At 38.9% G+C, this 17,673-nt stretch overlaps 1 protein-coding gene across 5 annotated transcripts in view; it reads right to left on the reverse strand.

Annotated features, from left to right (window-relative positions):
* Window positions 1-7,362: 7,362 nt before the first annotated feature.
* Window positions 7,363-17,673, reverse strand: part of ACVR1 (activin A receptor type 1) — a 144,564-nt gene continuing 134,253 nt past the window's right edge. For 3 of the 5 annotated variants that reach the window (XM_032286447.1, XM_032286450.1, XM_032286451.1), the window contains 2 exons: window positions 10,157-10,287; window positions 7,363-9,370 (listed from right to left, as the gene is read on the reverse strand). In XM_032286447.1, the coding sequence (XP_032142338.1) occupies window positions 9,236-9,370; window positions 10,157-10,287 (266 nt within the window). In that variant the 3' untranslated portion in view covers window positions 7,363-9,235. The remainder of the gene's footprint in view (window positions 9,371-10,156; window positions 10,288-17,673) is intronic. The other 2 variants (XM_032286449.1, XM_032286448.1) reach the window with 2 other exon arrangements.

The raw sequence follows: 17,673 nt of genomic DNA on the forward strand, positions 1-17,673 counted from the left end.
AATCAAAAGGTCCTTTCACAACTTTTGGAAATTAAAATATTATTGAGAAATCGCATTCTAGGAAATGACATATGTTATTAAATATGTAATAATACTGAGCAATAAAAACTACAATACAAATGTTGTAAGGTAAAACTGAATATTAATAATAGCTAATATTCATTGAGAATTTACTAGGTGCCAGGCACTGTTCCAAGCACTTTACAGATACTAAATCATGCAATCCTCATAACGAACCTATGAGACAGGTACTTTCTATTATTACTCGCCATTTTAAAGAGGAAGAAACTAAAAGCTTAAAGAAGTAAAATGACTTGGCCAAAGTTATATAGCTACTAAGCAACAGGACTAGAACTACAATTGCACCATCTTTTTTTAGAGTCAATGTTCTTAATATATGCTATACTGCAAAGATAAAGATCTGGAAAACAAGAGAGAAAAGATTTTCTAAAAATTAGATGATCAGCCCAGAAGGTCCAACATCCAAATAACAGGAGTTCCAGATTGAGAGAACTAGGGTTATCTCAAAGAAAAACATCCTAAACATTCTGCTGAGAAAAGATATGTCACTTATAAGGATTTGATAATCAAATACACAAGACTTCACCATCAACAGGGAAAGCTGGGTGATATAGTTTAAGAGACAAGTCCAACCTAGAATTCTATATCCCATTGTGGATACAGAACTAATTAGTTGTGAAGGTAGAATAAAGACATTTTCAGATCTGAAAGGTTACAAAGGAACTCACTGGAAGATGCACTTCAATAAAATACCAAAATAAATAATAAGAATAATACCAGAAACCAGGGTTCCTACATAGAAACTTACCAGGGGAATTCTTTGGAAAGTATTTAGTCAGCAATTAATGATAGTACACTAAAAACTTAGCAACTGCAAATAAAAGAAAATGGTTGACTCTGGGGAAGACAAAATGCTGTATAGGAAAGGAAATGTAATCACTAGTGAATTAATATTTACTTGGTGACAATAAAATAAACAGCAGACATTGACTTAACTCAAAATTATACTCTGTAAAGCTATATGAAGGAAGAGATTTTTCCTTGTTTTGTTCACTGCTTTTTTTTTTTTTTGGCAATCAAAGCCATGCCAAGCACGTAGTAGGTGCTCAGTAAGGGTATGTTGAATCTAAGAATAAACACTATTAATCTATAAGAGGGAGGACGTATATATGTGTGTAGGATGAGGGTGAGGAAATGCTGGTAAAAGAGCTCCATTAATGTTTACAACTCACACACAAAAAAAGAAAAAAATTGAAGGGTACTTATGCTATCTTGAAAAGCAAAGCCAAAGACCAGTAGAGATCATTTAAAGAAGAGAAAATGTCTTGCTGGTGTTCTAGGTGCCACTGGGGTAGAGAATAAAATACCTAGCAATACAACTTACAAGGGATGTGAAGGACCTCTTAAAGGAGAACTACAAACCACTGTTCAAGGAAATGAGAGAGGATACAAACAATGGAAAAATATTCCATTCTCATGGATGGAAAGAATAAATATTGTAAAAATGGCCATACTGCCCAAAGTAATTTATAGATTCAATGCTATCCCCATCAAACTACCATTGACTTTCCTCACAGAATTAGAAAAAAACTACTTTAAATTTCATATGGAATCAAAAAAAGAGCCCATATAATCAAGACAATCCAAAGCAAAAAGAACAAAGTTGGAAGCATCACGTTACCTGACTTCAAATTATACTACAAGGCTACAGTAACCAAAACGGATATAGAGACCAATAAAACAAAACAGAGGACTCAGAAATAACGCCACACATCTACAACCATCTGATCTTTGACAAATCTGACAAAAACAAGCAATGGAGAAAGGATTCCCTGTTTAATAAATGGTGTTGGGAAAACTGGCTAGCCATATGCAGAAAGCTGAAACTGGGCCCTTCCTTTCACCTTATACAAAAATTAACTCAAGATGGATTAAAGACTTAAATGAGAGACCTAAAACCATAAAAACCCTAGAAGAAAACCTAGGCAATACATTCAGGACATAGGCATGGTCAAAGACTTCATGACCAAAACACCAAAAACAGTGGCAACAGAAGCCAAAATTGACAAATGGGATCTAATTAAACTAAAGAGTTTCTGCACAGCCAAAGAAACTATCATCAGAGTAAACAGGCAACCTACAGAATGGGAGAAAATTTTTGCATTCTATCCATTTGACAAATGGCTAATATCCAGAATCTACAAAAAATGTAAAACAAATTTATGGTATGTGATCCAAGACAGCTGAATAGAAACAGCTCTTGAATGCAGTTCCCAGCAAGAACAACACAGAGGGTGAGGGGTCACCACATTTCTAAACGAGTTTTTACTGCCCACAGACCAGGAGATTCCCAGGCTGAAAAGTGCCATGAGGTTCCAGCACGGCTGTTTCAGCCGGCACAGAGGGTCTCCGCACAAAAACTCACACAAACCTGGACGGCTGCCTCAACTGGTGCCTGGAATCCCAGATGTAGGTGAAGGAGAGGGAGGCAGCAAACCACAGTGCCATATATGTACCTATGCAAAATCCTGCATGTTCTGCACATGTACCCCAGAACCTAAACTGCAATAACATATATATATATATTAAAAAACAAAAACAAATTTACAAGAAAAAAACAACCCCATCAAAAAGTGGGCAAAGTATATGAACAGACACTTCTCAAAATAAGACATTTATGCAGCCAACAAACATATGAAAAAAAGCTCATCATCACTTGTCATTAGAGAAATGCAAATCAAAACCACAGTGAGATACCATCTCATGCCAGTTAGAATGGCGATCATTAAAAAGTCAGGAAACAACAGATGCTGGAAAGGGTGTGGAGAAATAGGTACACTTTTATACTGTTGGTGGGAGTGTAAATTAGTTCAACCATTGTGGAAGACAGTGTGGTGATTCCTCAAGGATCTAGAACCAGAAGTATCAACTGACCCAGCAATCCCATTACTGGATATATACCCAAAGGATTATAAATCATTCTACTATAAAGACACATGCACACATATGTTTATTGTGGTACTATTCACAATAGCAAAGACTTGGAACCAACGCAAATGCCCACCAATGATAGACTGGATAAAGAAAATGTGGCACATATACACCATGAAATACTATGCAGCCATAAAAAAGGATGAGTTCATGTCCTTTGCAGGGAATAGATGAAGCTGGAAGCCATCATTCTCAGCAAACTAACACAGGGACAGAAAACCAAACACTGCATGTTCTCACTCATAAGTGGGAGCTGAACAATGTGAACACATGGACACAGGGAGGGAAACATCATACACCAGGGCCTGTCGGAAAGTGGGGCATTAAGGGAAGGATAGTATTAGAATAAATGCCTAATATAGATGATGGGTTGATGAGTGCTGCAAACCAGCATGGCATGTGTATACCTATGTAACAAACCTGCATGTTCTGCACATATACCCCAGAACTTAAAGTATAATTAAAAAAAAAAAAAAGAAAATGGTTGCTACTGGGAGGGGGAAAATGAAAGTGGAAAATAGCACAGGATCACCGTTTATTATAAACACTGTAGAACGCTTCCCCTTTTTAAAGAATGACATGTATAACTTAGAAAAAAGTGAAAATTACCAATCCACTAGAATAATTATTAGCCACTCAAGTCACCTGGTAATTAGCAGACCATCTGACCTCCCAGATCAGCATAAAACTGCCATTCCTTCAACATTCCAAAATATATTTTCATTTTAGAAAGATGAAAACTACAGAAGATAGGAAGAAATAACACAGAGCAACACCACTCAAAGATAATCATGTTAAATATTTTGGTATAACTGGATACTTTTTTCTAGGCATTTTTTCAACAACTGACTTCATATCTGGCATGTAAATTGGTATCCTGAATTCATTTCTAAAATAACTGAAACTAAATAAGAGGAAAAGATCATTTGCTGGAAAAAGAAACCCAACCTCTCCCAACTCATAACACAGCAATTCAGTATGCATATTCTATTGAAAAGAAGTCAATAACAACATTTTTCGCAAAAAAGCAGAAAAAAATATGTAATCTCTTTTAACAAGCAACAGCTTATAGCATATCAATTAAGAGTCCAGGTGCTAGAATAGTCTATGTGGGCTCAAATCCAAACTCAGCTGTTTTATTTGTTGTGTGATGGACACTATTTGTAACATCCACAAGCCTCAGTTTCTCTAAATGTAAAATAAAAATAATAGTACCTACCTCCTAATGTTTCTGTGAGGAGTGCCTGTCCAACAGTTAGCAAAAAACCCAGCATGTAGTAGATGCTCAGTAAACATTAACTATTAGCACTGTAAGTATTATGATTAATAACCATCTAATGGGTGAGACACAACAAAAATATGTAAGACCAGCAGAATAAACAAAGGGATTTAACAAAGCCAAGCACAAAAGGTCACCAGCGTGAGAGGAAGGACAGGACAAAAGCCTCTCCTCTCTGGTATTTGACACTAAAATTTATTTGTCAAATAAGCGAATCATGGATGCACTTTAAATTCCAAGCTGAGGAGTTTCCGAGCAACTTTAGTGACCTGATCCAATAAGAGAGGGTTGCATAGGGGGGGAAAGAGTTATTCAGGATGATTCAGTAATGGAAACTGTCAAAATGTCATTGCAGCAGGTCACACTCTAGAGAATAGGTCTTCCACAATAGGATACTGCTAAAAATGTGAATTAATTAGGTTTTGAGATACAGTTGACCCTTAAACAGCACAAGTTTAACTATGCAAGTCCACTTATATTCACAAATTCAATCAAAAACACAGTATTTGCAGGATGCAAAACCTGCATATAGAGAGGGCCAACACTTCCTATGCAAGCGTTCTGCAAGGCCAACTGTGGGACTTGGGCATGCATGAATTGGTGTCCTGGGACCAAGCTCCGCCGAGGGACAAATCTACTCTATCCTGAGTCCCTGGCAGAAGGACAGTAAGAGTCAGAACGTTTTGAAAAGAAAGTTTGATGGCCAAAGAAGTGCTCACATATAACATAGGCCTGTAGCAACTGAGGGTCCTCCAGGGCATTCCAGTTTCAGTGAAGAAATTATCTTGGGATGGGGTGAGAGGAGACAGGAAGATTATCCCTTCTTGTCGAGGAGCAAATATTCTGGAAAATAAGAGATTTGTCCAGGACTTGTGTCACTTGATCTTCCTGTGAAATATAAACATGATAAGAAATAAAACAACAAATGTAGGGCCAACTGCCCTTTCTTTTTTAGTCTTTATCCTAGGGAGATATATCAACTGAAAGGCAAGGGTGGGGAAAGGGGTGAAGGAGTCATAGGTAACTGAGAGCTCTAGGCTAAAAATAATGATCCCATTTTAGTTCTGCTACTAATTAGCTGAACAATCACACTTCATCACTGCCTTGGTTTTTGGTGTGTAAATTGGGGATGTAACATCTGTTCTACCTACCTAAAAAAGTATCACAAAAGAGAAAATGGGATAATGCTTCCATCAGCCCAAGTCCAGTCAGGTGACAGATACTACATCAGTTTTTTGTTATTTTTTAGCAGAGAGAATAGTTGACTAGGAATAACAAATTATTAATTAGGTAAATAAAAAGGCCAAAAAGACAATATTAAAGTAACATGGAGATAGCTGGGCATAGAGGTGCATACCTATAGTGCCAACTACTTGGGAGGCTGAGATGGGAGGATCACTTGAACCCAGTTTGAAGCTGCAGTGAGCTGTGATCGCAGCACTGCACTCCAGCCTGGGCAAAAGAGTAAGACCCCATCACAAAAACAAAAAGTACCACAGAGGAATCAACTAGTGACAGCAACTTGGTATGACTTGGCTGTGTCCCCACGCAAATCTCATCTTCATTTGTAGCTTCCATAACAATTGTAATCCCCATGTGTCATGGGAGGGACCCAGTGGGAGGTAATTGAATCATGAGAGTGGTTTACCCCATGCTATTCTCATGACAGTAAGTTCTCACAAGATCTGATAGTTTTATAAACGCTTTCCCGCTTTGCTCAGTTCTCATCCTTCTCCCTGCCACCATGTGAAGAAGGATGTGTTTGCTTCCCCTTCTGCCATGATTGTAAGTTTCCTGAGGCCTCCCTATCCATGCTGAACTGAGATTCAATTAAACCTCTTTCCTTTATAAATTACCAAGTCTTGGGTATATCCTTATAGCAGCATGAGAATGGAATAATATACTGCTACACCAAGGCTAGAGGAAAAAAGGGAAGTGATTGGAATTACCAGAACTTTGAGGTTTAAAGGGGGCACACCCAGAGAGCTGACCCCTTGGCCCTCTGAGGAGGAGGTACTGTTGAGCTGGTATTAGTGTCTCTAAGTTTGGGGGCAGGGCAGCCCTCTGAGGTGTGAACCCTGGTCAGTTGATACTGGCATAAGCTGCTTCTGCAAATTTTAGAACAACTGCAAACTAGATTGACCTACTGCTACTGCCAAAATCGTCTGCTGCCAGGGTTAAGAGGGAGGCTTGGGTGAGGCTGACAGAATAGGAAGCAGGATGGAGGAGGCAAGTCTCTTCAAAGACTCACTTGAAAGCAATGGCAAGAGCTCTTTAAATAGACTCAGTTATTCACTCTCTCCCCTTTGTGTCTTTGTTTTGCCGAAATATGCATACTCAACAGAATATTCAACAGAATGACTAAAATGAAAAAGACGAACATACTAAGTACTGTTGAAGAAAGAGAACCAGAACTCTTGCAGGCAGCTAATGAGAATAAACACTGAATAACCCTTTGTGAAGAAGACAGTTTGGTAACATCTACTAAAGCCTAACATACACTTGATCCTATCACCCAGAGAGTGCACTCCTGCAGGCATACATCCCGTATGATTCCATTTATAAAGTGTTCAGTAAGAAATGAATATGATCAATGTTCTTAGCAGTCAGCAAGGTGGTTACTCTTGGGGCTGGAGAGTGAGATGGCAGCAAAAGGAAGACTTCTGGCATGCTCTGCTTCTTCATCTGGGTGCTGTTTCCATGGACGTAACAAATTCATAAAAACTCATCAGGTTGTACACTTTTATAAATGTATACTTTGATGTAAGCATGTACTATTTTAATAAAAGTTAAACCTAATGCCATTCCACGTCTGAGCATACACCCAAAAGCACAGAAAGTAGGAACTCAAAGAGACATTTGCACACTCATGTTCATGGCTGCATTATTCACAAAAGCCAAAAGATGGAAGCAACTCAAACGTCCCTCAGTGGATGGATGAACAGTTTTTATATATAATATTCAGCCTGAAATGGAAGGAAATTCGAACACATGCTACAACACGGATGAACCTTGAAGATACAATGTTAAGTAAAATAAACCAGTGTCACAAAAGGACAAATACTACGTGATTCCATGAGGTGCTTAGAGTAATCAAACTCATAGAGACACAGAGTAGAATAACGTTTGCCAGGGGCCAAGGAGGGAGGAATGGGGAGATATTGTTTGACAGATACAGCTTCAGTTTCACGTGAGTTCTGTGGATAGATGATGGTGATAGTAGCATAACAAGGTGAATGTATTTAATGCACACTTAAAAATTAGTAAATTTTATGTTATCTGTAATACAAATTAAAATTTTAATTTTTAATTTTAAAAAATGCAATTCTAATGCATACCCTCCAAGTAAATGCATCCTAATGAAGTTATTAACTTACCTCTGCAAGACATTCCAGCATGTTCACCCCTCTTCTCTTATTGGGCTACTGTTAAGTCTACCTTTTTAATCTTGTGTATAAGAAGTGTAAAAATCAAGAATGGATTCTCCCAAGCAGCAAGGTGGGATGCAGAAGACCACTTTACACTCACATGGAACCTTATGCGAAACAAACTGCTCTAACATCCTCCTTCCCATGTACACTCACAACCCCCTGCGAGAAAGCCAGGTCAGAGAGATCTGTTACCCTCACCTCACAGCTGGAGAAACTGACTGAAAAAAAATCATCACAGCCAAGGGAAGGAACAAGTTTTCTTCTACCAAATTCAAGCTGTAAAACATCCTTATGATGTCTTATGTAAGTTCATTAGTAGACTTAAAAAGCAAATTCAATTTACAAATTAGTTTTGTGCTTCTATTGCTCCCATAAGACAATGCGTAATGTTACACAGACCTTTTTTATATTTTGAAAAACAATTTCACTGTTTGACTTGAAAACAGTTTATTTAATTTATACAAATAACTACTAAATACAAAAAGTAGATTAAAACAAAATAGTTATTTTTTTTCTGGCAGAGTTTAAATGCACATAATGGATAATTCTGAAGAAAATGCATTTTCCCCGTAGCGTTCAGGACTAAAATTCTACTGAAATCTTTGCTTCTAAATCAGTAATATATTCGGTGGTGTCACGTGGGTAATGGCTAAATACGTTCTGCATATGAACTGAAAAAAAGTTACAGTCTACACACATACAAATGTGAAGCACTTAAAATGTGAATTTAACTGATAATAAAAGAAAATGTCCGTTTTAGAGTATAGTGTTAAAAACATTGCGGTAACAAAATCATAAGACCACATAAAAATAAGCTTTAACATATGCACAAAGCAGTTTTGTAAAAACTACTAAGTGCACAAGTAATAAATAATTTGCAAAGTTGTGTATAAACAATTCCTAATGTTCGGCATCATTGTAAACATCAGCACATGTGTAAAATGCAGCAAAGTCTGACATTACATTTTGTTTTGCCAAATTGAATTCCTATTATCCAACGACAGACCAGTGGAGTACGCAGCCAACGTTTTGGCAAGTTGGGTCTTTAAAATTAAGAGTAACAGTGCAAGTAAGGAATGCAAAGAATTCCTAGTGCAATAAAGAAGAGAAGCACAGGCAATATTGCTGATTAAAAATTCACCACCTCCTTGAGTTTCCCGTGGGGAGTGTCTAGGAGACTTGTGAAAGCTATGCAAAGCCACTGTCTTAATGCCCAGATCTCTTTTAGGATTTCTCTGTGTTCCTCCAGTCCCTACCTTTGCAACAGTGTCTGTCCAACATTAGTCTCTGCGGTGTGAACAGTTCGTGAAATGCCCAGTTCACAGTCATCGAGAGAGGTTAGGGTGGTTTTGATGTCTCCCCAACACATGGCTGGGTATGATGTCTGCCTTGTGAAAGCAGCCTTTTGGGGAGGGAGACAGATGGATTCTGTTCTGACAACCAGTCAGGCCAGCATTAGGTCCCAGCTGGACAATGACAACGTCAAATCTTCCTTCTTGACACTATGAAAATGTCAACAGTCAGTTTTCAATTTGTCGAGGGAATTATCGATTTTGGTCAGAGTCTTTTTGATGCGCAGTGCTGTGAGTCTTGCGGATGGATTCTGATACCAGCATTCTTTCATTAGCTTGGCCAGAGAGGTTAATGTCTGGGAAGAGAAAGAACAAACACCACAATAACAAACTGGCTTTTTAGTGGCCCTGGAAGCTGGACTGATAATCATGTCAACTCTTTTTAAGAACTCAGAGGTCTTGTGAAATGAGAGTTATGTTACTGTCATCTTCTTTAAACAAATATTCAAGCTTTAACCCCTGATACAGAAGCCACTCTTGGAGTTTCAGAAACTCTGTCCTTTGGACTCTTAATGCTACCAATTTACTTTATCAGGTGAATGACCTAGGCCAGATTGGACCCCTTAATGATTTTATGGGTGCTGACAGAAGTAGTACGTTAGGATTAGAGATAATCCTGAAGTTTCCAAATAGGACAATACCTCATTGTTTTATATCTGCTACTACTTACAAGCAGCAATGGATCTTCAGCAGTCAGCAGCTTGTGTTTGGATTTCAGATATGCAGAGATGGAAGAGAGGTTAAAAGCTTCACTTAAAGTCTCTTGGTTTACACATGAAACTTCAGTTTTAGGGCTAGTAGCAATAGTCATGAGTCTCCCGATTTCTGGGGCTGCTCATTCACAGAAATTCTTATGAATATTGTCATTCACTAGCAACCCCTATCAGATATGGCTTCTTCAAGAATGAGAGTATTTTTCTGAACTTACTCTAGTAGATCTAAATCATTCCACATAAAATAGGAAGAGAAAACAGCAGATACACAGGGCAGATCACTCAGGTGCTATAGCAATTGAAACTCAAAGGGAAACAAAGAGCAAATAATGGAAAAGAGCTTTAAACGTGAGAAACTGGCACTCTCACCGGGTCTGAGAACCATCTGTTGGGTATGTTTGGCCTCTGTTGATCCACACAGACTACTTTCCTCATATCTTCAAAACTTGGGTCATTGGGGACCACATCGTAGAATGGTGGCTTGTAATCCTCCACTATACCTGCACACAAAGACAAGAATTGTGCTGAGTTAGCGAGAGGACAGTTTCCCCCAAGGTTTCATTGTGGGTGTCACAGGTTATAATGTGACAGAAGAAAATACTAATCACCTTCCTCAAACCTCAGGGCAGTCCTGGAAGCTACAAGTAGGTCCTAAAATAGGCGAAGAAAAAGGCAATGAATAGACACCCTGCAGGGTATTAGAAGAAGGATAGCTGTTAGAAGAAAATACGTGAAAGCTTCTCATGTAATGATAACTATTAGCAAGACTCTCCAACAGTGTATATTAATAGCTGTGAATTGCCCAACAGGGCACTAGAGACATAGAACAAAAATTCCTTCGGTGATCAAAAACACCCAAGCCACCTATGGAAAATACATGAATCTAGTGGTTCCAAACCATAAATAGAAATAAAAAGTTGTCCACAAACTAGAGTTAGGGGTAAATAAACTAAGAGCATCATCAAAATACCCTTTTTTTTTTTTTTGGTTATAAAAGTATTTTTTTTAAGAAAAACATTGTTATAAATTAACCTCTTCCATTAGGAGGGATGCAAATAATATAACAAAAAATACTCATTTCCTCATTCATTCATTCTACACGTACTGAGTACCCTCTAACTGCCAGGCACAGCTGTCTGACTGATGGCTCTACTATTTACTATCATATTGAAGGCACAAAATAAAATGTAAAGAGGACAGCCATGTGGGAAGGCAGAGGAGAAGGATAAATAATGAACTCTTCCTCTGCCCGAAAGCAAATATGAAAAGTAGCTAATTTCAGCTTCTGCCCCTGCATAATTTCCAATAGCCTGAAACCTTTTCTTTTCCAGCAAAATTACAACAATTCCTTACTTTAAACAGAAAAATTTTACACTTCATTATATTGAATTAGAAAATGGATTCTTCTCCTTCATAGAAATAAAACCAAGATATCTATTATTTCCTTTCCGTGAACAAAGGTTTCGAACAATGGGGTCATTAGATAACTTGGTTTACTGCTCTTTCCTTCTCCATGTGACTTTCTTCTATTCCTAAATACCTAAGTTGTTGGGGACAGAAGGAGACAGCAATAAAAGCTGTAATTCAGTTGTTCTAGTTCCTACAAGCCACCTGAAAAGCTTCAATTCCCTTTTCATGTATTATAGAAATTACTCAACGGTGGGAATCCATTCTCAAAAATTCCATACAAATACAAACCATTTATACCAAATATTAGATATGATAAGGAGCATCTGTTCAAGAAAATACTATAGATCTTTTTAAAACTTCATAAATTTGACTAAATAAAGGTTTGTATTTGACATGGAAATTTGTCTAAATTGTATATATTTTTTTTAATCTAGGCTGGGTGCAGTGGCTCACGCTGTAATCCCAGCACTTTGGGCGGCCAAGGTGGACGGATCACTTGAGGTTGGGAGTTTGAGACCAGCCTGAGCAACACGGTAAGAACCCATCACTACTAAAAATACAAAAATTAGTTGGATGTGGTAGAGTGTGCCTGTAGTCCCAGTTACTCAGGAGGCTAAGGCACGAGATTCACTTGAACCCAGGAGGCAGATGTTGCAATGAGCCAAGATCGTACCACTGCACTCCAGCCTGGGAGACAGAGTAAGATTCTGTCTCCAAAAAAATATAGTTAATTCCAAATAACTTACCCAACATTGTGTAAATGTATTTGTAATGCATATCAGTCAGTGGATTAAAACCTTTCCTGGCAAATCATAAAGAGATAATATTGGGTATAAACTGCTGCTCTCACAAGTCTTGGAACACCTCGTCTTAGAGGCCCTTCTTCTCCTTTAAAGATCCCAGGAAGCATTCAACAAAACTCTTTTAATTATTTTCAGTACTAACAGACACCACCTAAAATACAGCTGAACATGGACCTGAAGAGTTATTTTATACGTTTTCTAGGGTCACAGGAATTTACAGAAAACAGTAAGACATGTGCCCTTCACCATCTCTCAATTTTTCTGAAAGAGAATATATTTAACAGCCTGGCTTAATAATTAAAAATCTAGCCATCTGCTTGGAGTAATTTACCTGTTGAGCTTAGAAAGGGTTATGTGAATGTGAACAGTAATGCAATGTTGAAGTTTTCTATAAATGCAAAAGAAAACAAAGCATGGCTGGATTTTTAAAACATAAGATCTGGTGATACCAATGAATTTCACTAGACAAAGCTGAAGTTTGCCCTTGTGTTTCTGTTACCCGTGTTTTAATGTTATTAAATGCCTCCATGTTTTAACAAAAAGAGTCAAGTTTTTTAAAAAGACCATTTAATTGATTATACCTGGGATTTAGTCAAGTCTCTTTTACTTCAACCATTGGCCAACTGTTGATTGTTTTCACCTGATGCTGGCCATACTTCCCCAAAATAAAATAAACCTGGGATTAAGGTCCAATAGTCACTTGGAACTCCCTCTGATCAAGGAAAGCAATAAATCAGTTGCAAGTGCATTACTACTGTCGTGGGATGCCATATTAAATGCTCTTGTTTAAGGCATGCTCTTGTTTTCCAAGGAAATCAAAATCTAGTGTAGGGGCAGGACAAGTCTCTTTTTCTCTTAGAAAATGGAAATCTTGTCAAAAAGAACCTCAAAGTCTTTTTTCACCCATTGACTTTATATCTTGAAAGGTAAAACTATATCAGAAATTCTCATTCTACTTTCACTTGTGAGATCCTCGATTGACTCAATGACCATTTTGATTAGCTGTGTGTGCCCGAGACTGCTTGGTAGGAGGGATAAAAAAATCAAAAAAGACGCAGTGTTGGGGATGAAGAGCAGAATAATGAGAAAAGTGGAAGAAAAAAAAGTAACAGACTAGCATTAGAGGGAAGAGCACAGAGAAGAGGGTGGGAGGGACAGAGGGACTTGGCAGTGTTCAGAGGAGAAAACACCTCCATGGTATATCCCAAGTCCCCTATATAAACTGGGTGCTATAGAAGCACAGGTAAGCTTTCCAGGAGGCAAGTGAGGCATGGGCAGCATAGAAAGATCAAGAGTTTGCAAGGCAGAAAAGATGACAGCGAAGAGAAACCCCCACTGAGTGGGTGCATTCCAGGCAGAGGGAGGCTATGGGGCAAGGACAAGAACTGACAAACCATCCTCTGTTGCTGGAGAGATAGAGAGAAGTTCTCTGGGGCTGAAATGGGTGCATGTGGTGGCAGGAGAGCCAGGGGAGAAGGGGACAGGCAGGAGGTGAGGCCAGGCTGCGAGGTGACGCATGTTGTCAAGTTAGGAAGTGACTGACTTACAACAGTGCCTCATTTATACCAGAAAGAGACAATCGGGGCAGACAGGCAAAAAAGTGAACTTGAAGTCCTTTAGAGACAGCACCCAAGAAGCAACTGCCAAATCGTGAGCCAGCAAAGAGCACAGCATGAATTCAGGCAAGTAACTGAAAATGCAAAGCACTTCAAGTGCCAAATGAGCAGTACAAACAACAAACGACACAGGAAGGCAGGGGGAGAGGCGCTCTTAAGTGGTGGCCAGGGACGGAACAGACTGAGCCAGGCCTCGCCTCCCATGTAAGGCAGCCAGCATGACTCAAAGGGCCACAAGAAAGAAATCAGAAACATTATTCATAACCTACTCCCCCACAACTTTTGGCAGGGGTGTCTGATTTATACAATAGTTTTTCCTGGGCATATGTCTATCTGAAAGTTTTCTCTTTTTTGAGGTAAGCCTATCTTCATCAACCAATATCCCTCCCATTAGTTTGCTATATGGCTCTAAGTCAACCCCTTAGCTGCCAGGCCTTAGTTTTCTAATACCTTTAAAGTACATACCACAAAGCTGACATGCAGATCAAATACATCCTAGATATGCACTTGGAAAAGCATGAAATGCCAGTTGCCTCTCAAATGTCCAAAAAAAAGTCCTTCCTCAAGATCTTGCTCCAAGGTCCTGAACTAGACACCCACCTTCTTTCCACTTGACAGCTGCAAGCAGGACCCAAAGGTCTCTCTGCTTCAGGCCTTCCCTGCCAACCTCCACCCTATCCCACTACCCTCAGTGGGATCTGTAGGAGAAAGCTGAGAAAAGAGCTCACCGTGCCCCTCCTCTGCATGTATTCCATCAGTGCTATCCATGGGAGCACACCCTTCCCCACTAAAGTCCAATCCCCACCACTGTCCTTCACACACCTGGACATCAGCCATATCAGAATTACTTGTAGTTTCATCAATAGGGCACCTTTATGGCATCCTTCAGCTCTGCCTTTTGTCTAGCACACCAATTTCTCATTCCCACCTGCAGCTCACATCCTCCCAAGCTTGTTCAACTATGCTCTCACTCAACCCATGGGTTACTCAAGTTCATGCTTCTCATTTTCTGAGAAGACTGTCCCATCCTGCTACCACAACACAGGGGCCTAGACTAAGTTCAGTACCCTCGCCCCCACACTCAGTCACCTTCCTATATACCTCAACTACAATGACTTGATCCATTTATTTATTGTAATTTGACTCTTCAACAAGAATGGATTTTCTGGGGGTTGTTTTGCTCCAGTGCTTCCCCAGAGCCTAACACAACATCTAGCATGTCTTACAGACACTAAATACACAAATAAATGTTGATTATATATGTGCACAATCCTTTTTCAAAGTCTCAAGGTTAGATGCATTTGCCAAATTTGGAACTTTTCACATTTTATAAAGGTAATAAGAAGCATAACCTATATTTTATGTGACATCCCCAGCAAAATCTGGGGAGCACCCCCATGACCAAATATATTTCTTCGGCAAAATGTATGGCCAGTCACACTAGATAGAATGAATAAACGTTATACACGACTCATGTCCATTCAGGTCACATTTGACTATCACATGAGCTCAGGTTAGATGTTCTGTCAAATAAGTTATGAGAAAGCTTTATGGCTTCAAAGTTTTGGGGACTTCTCAGTTGCAGATGAGAAACTGTGGACCTGGCTATGCTTTGAATTATCCGAAGATAAGGTAAGGAGAAAATAATGGGATGTTGGAGTCATGAGAATTCCATCCTTCCTTTCCTTCAAAAGAAACTGAGGCACATTGGAAAAAGTACTTTTCAGGTTCACAGCTAATTAATGGTAAAGTTAAACCAGAATCCAATTCCCTGTTTATATGCTAGAATTCTCCCCAACCGGCCACCCATGGGATAATGAAAGACATTTCTCGCTCTCCTTGCATCTCATGCCACAGTGTGCCTGCTTCTCCTTAAAAACTCTCTTCATAATCCTCCAGCTTGGGTAGTCACATCAGATATCCAGGTAATGAGGACAGAGTCTCTGGCATGAATATCCATACAGAGAGCTATTTTTAACAATTAACTCCTACAGAAGTGCTGAAATCCTTCAGAGAACAGAACATTAGAAGTAAAGCTATTTTAGAAAGGGGAAAAAAAAATGGCCCATATTTGGCATCTGAGACGACTATAAGTGAATACAGTGTTTCCTTAAGGTGTGGCATATGAGAAAATTTGATGTGGTTCATGGACTAAACTTTTTCATCTCAGTAATTACATATTTATTTTCATAGTTACCTTCCATTTTATGTTTTCCATTTCCAGCAGTGATAATAATTTCCTTTCAAAACAAAATTAAGTTGGAAAAGAGTTAGCCAATTTGAAGGAAGAGTCTGTAAATGATGGCATGAAGTAGCATTTGGATATGGAAAAAATGATGAGGGTAGAGTGAATGAATGAAACAATCAATCAATTTTGGGAAACACTGAGTTTACAGAAGGGCATTGTTCTTCCTGGTGAGACAGGATTCAAAAAGGTATATCCAATATTGGTGTTACTTCACCTAACATACCTTGCAAGAGGGCTTTGAGATATTTCTCATGCCATGGCACAGATAAAACATGACTAATGGATAAATGAATGAGGCTGCTCATGGCAGAGGGGATGACAGCCCGAGTTCTGGCCCCTTGGCCCTGCCTCACTACCAGAGGGTCATGAGAATCAGTACCTCTGGCATTCCTATAACTCAATGCAAGCACTTCTTCCTGAAAGCAGAAGTGGGAAAGACAGCCTTGTCCCATGCTGGGTAAAGTACATGCTGTGACAGCTGTGTCCTGTCCCTCTACCTCACTGTAATTCATGAGCATAGGGAACCAGGTACATTACTCAATGTCCAAACTAACTGCATTCTCAGGAATCTGTTAAAATTATGAAATTAATTTCTATTGCTGGAATTCTCATCGATGTAACACAGGAAAAGTAAATGGTTTACAGATTACTGTGTAGTTGGAACCTATTAAAAACATGTGTCAACATTACAGTAAGTTGGCAAAGGAGAGGGCAAAAAGCCTAGAGATGCTGCATGGCTATTCCCTGAGTTAAACTATGAACAAGATAGCCTTAGAGCTTGCCTACCTCCAAAACTGCGAAAGAGAGGAGCATCACAAGAGTTCCAAACATTTGGTAGCTATGAAGGAAGGCTTCTTGAGAAAAGTATACAACAGTCACTGAATGTTGCAGCTGTTATAAGGCTTACTTAGGATACAGATTTTTGTCTTGGTGGAGGACTGCTTTTAGAGGTGTGTCAAGGAAAAGAGACTATTAGTCAGTGAACAGCAGCCAATAAAGTTTGCAGTCTTCAATTTATTTTTTCATGAGGTTAATTGACTACTCTCCTCTGTTCTGGATCTCTAAATCAGGGACATGAAGTTCCAGGAAGTCAGAGGGAAAATAATTCTTCCCTCCCACCCCACTTCCATATTCCTGCCCCCAGTCATTATCGTAAATATTTTTTTTAACAACTGAAATTACTTTAATGAATATGAAAAATTGGCCCTAATATGATTCATCCTCTTATTCAAACCTTAATACATACAAAAGCAGATAATTAACATCATGAAACACGTTGGATATTGAGTTGCTGACAAAAATAAGAGTTGTCATGGTTTCCATACACAAGCTCCATTGCACTTAGGAGCAGAAGCACAAACAGCTCTCTGGCTGGCTCAAAGATTCATTAAAAGAGGTTCTTTTTTCAAAGTAAGTGCACCAAATATAAGCTTATTCTAACAAATAAGTTCTAGTCCGCACCCATAAGAGGCACAGTTTGGACAGCAAGGATTTTTCTATGAGATACAAATGGTTTTTGCATCTTTTAACACCGGATTCCATCAAAAAATAATCAAAGCTAGTCACAGTGAAACAAGAGAATGTCCACAGAGCCTTCCTGTGGGCAGTAAAGAGGGGAAACAAATGTACCAAGGCCAAGAGGTAGCATAACAAGAGGCAGAAGATGGCCACTGAGATCTACAAGCTCCTGAGTGGCCTTCATCACCCATGTTCCATGGAAAGGAACCCAAACCAAAGAACTTCCTATATGCCAGACACACATGAGGTGCATTTTTTTTTTTTTTTTTTTTTTTTTTTTTTTTTTTTTTT

Source organism: Sapajus apella, unplaced genomic scaffold (genome assembly GCF_009761245.1).
Source record: "Sapajus apella isolate SASKATOON/1434 unplaced genomic scaffold, GSC_monkey_1.0 scaffold18, whole genome shotgun sequence".
Lineage (NCBI taxonomy): Eukaryota > Metazoa > Chordata > Mammalia > Primates > Cebidae > Sapajus > Sapajus apella.